We start from the raw sequence: 708 nt of genomic DNA on the forward strand, positions 1-708 counted from the left end.
CTTCCATAAACTGGGTATGTATTATCATCTTAACAGTAATTTGAGTTGGTTCTTCAAGATAAAGTAGCTATAGTGTGTGTTTAAATGACATATCATTGTCTAGTCCAGTTAACTGTTATGAACCCCCCCCAGTGGTTTACCTTTCACTTTCTTGGGGTCTTTATCATCCTCCACAATGGGCTCAGACTTCCTCTTGGTGGTGGACTTTTTGGCAGGCATGACAGCAACACTTTAGGATTTTTTCAAGGAGGGCAAAACATAAAAAGAGACTGGTGTAAGATTTCTTCTAACCTACCATTGGTAAAAGTCGCTTAGGTGTAAGTCACAAAAACACAACAATAAAAACTGTTTTTTTCTTATCAGAAGAAATGATTGTTTCACAATTTGCAGCACAAATGTAGCAGCAAAGCTTACTACTAAAAGTAGGTAAGAAGATGTCCGCTGATCAACAATCACCACTTTGATTCGAGAGCTTTCAAAGCAAAATGAACTGCAACAATGCCTGAACTGGGGCTCAATTAACAACAAAAACTACAAATGCAAAGGGAACGGTGGTTGCAAGCTGAAAAGTTACCAGCAGGTATGAACTGACACTTAACTTATTATTTGATTAATGACGTAAAAATACCTCATAACTGAATCATAACCTCTGGACCACTTAACAAAAGCTCTCAAATATCTCCTGCAAGAACTAATACTATATATATA

General features: G+C 36.9%; 1 protein-coding gene across 3 annotated transcripts in view; it reads right to left on the reverse strand.

The window, feature by feature from the left end:
- Positions 1 to 708, reverse strand: part of rcc1 (regulator of chromosome condensation 1) — a gene marked incomplete at its 3' end in the record, with an annotated part of 6854 nt that overhangs the window by 4988 nt on the left and 1158 nt on the right. For 2 of the 3 annotated variants that reach the window (XM_032519113.1, XM_032519114.1), the window contains 1 exon segment: positions 141 to 237. In XM_032519113.1, the coding sequence (XP_032375004.1) occupies positions 141 to 219 (79 nt within the window). In that variant the 5' untranslated portion in view covers positions 220 to 237. 3 annotated transcript variants of the gene reach the window in all.

This window comes from Etheostoma spectabile, chromosome 6, assembly GCF_008692095.1.
Source record: "Etheostoma spectabile isolate EspeVRDwgs_2016 chromosome 6, UIUC_Espe_1.0, whole genome shotgun sequence".
Classification (NCBI taxonomy): domain Eukaryota; kingdom Metazoa; phylum Chordata; class Actinopteri; order Perciformes; family Percidae; genus Etheostoma; species Etheostoma spectabile.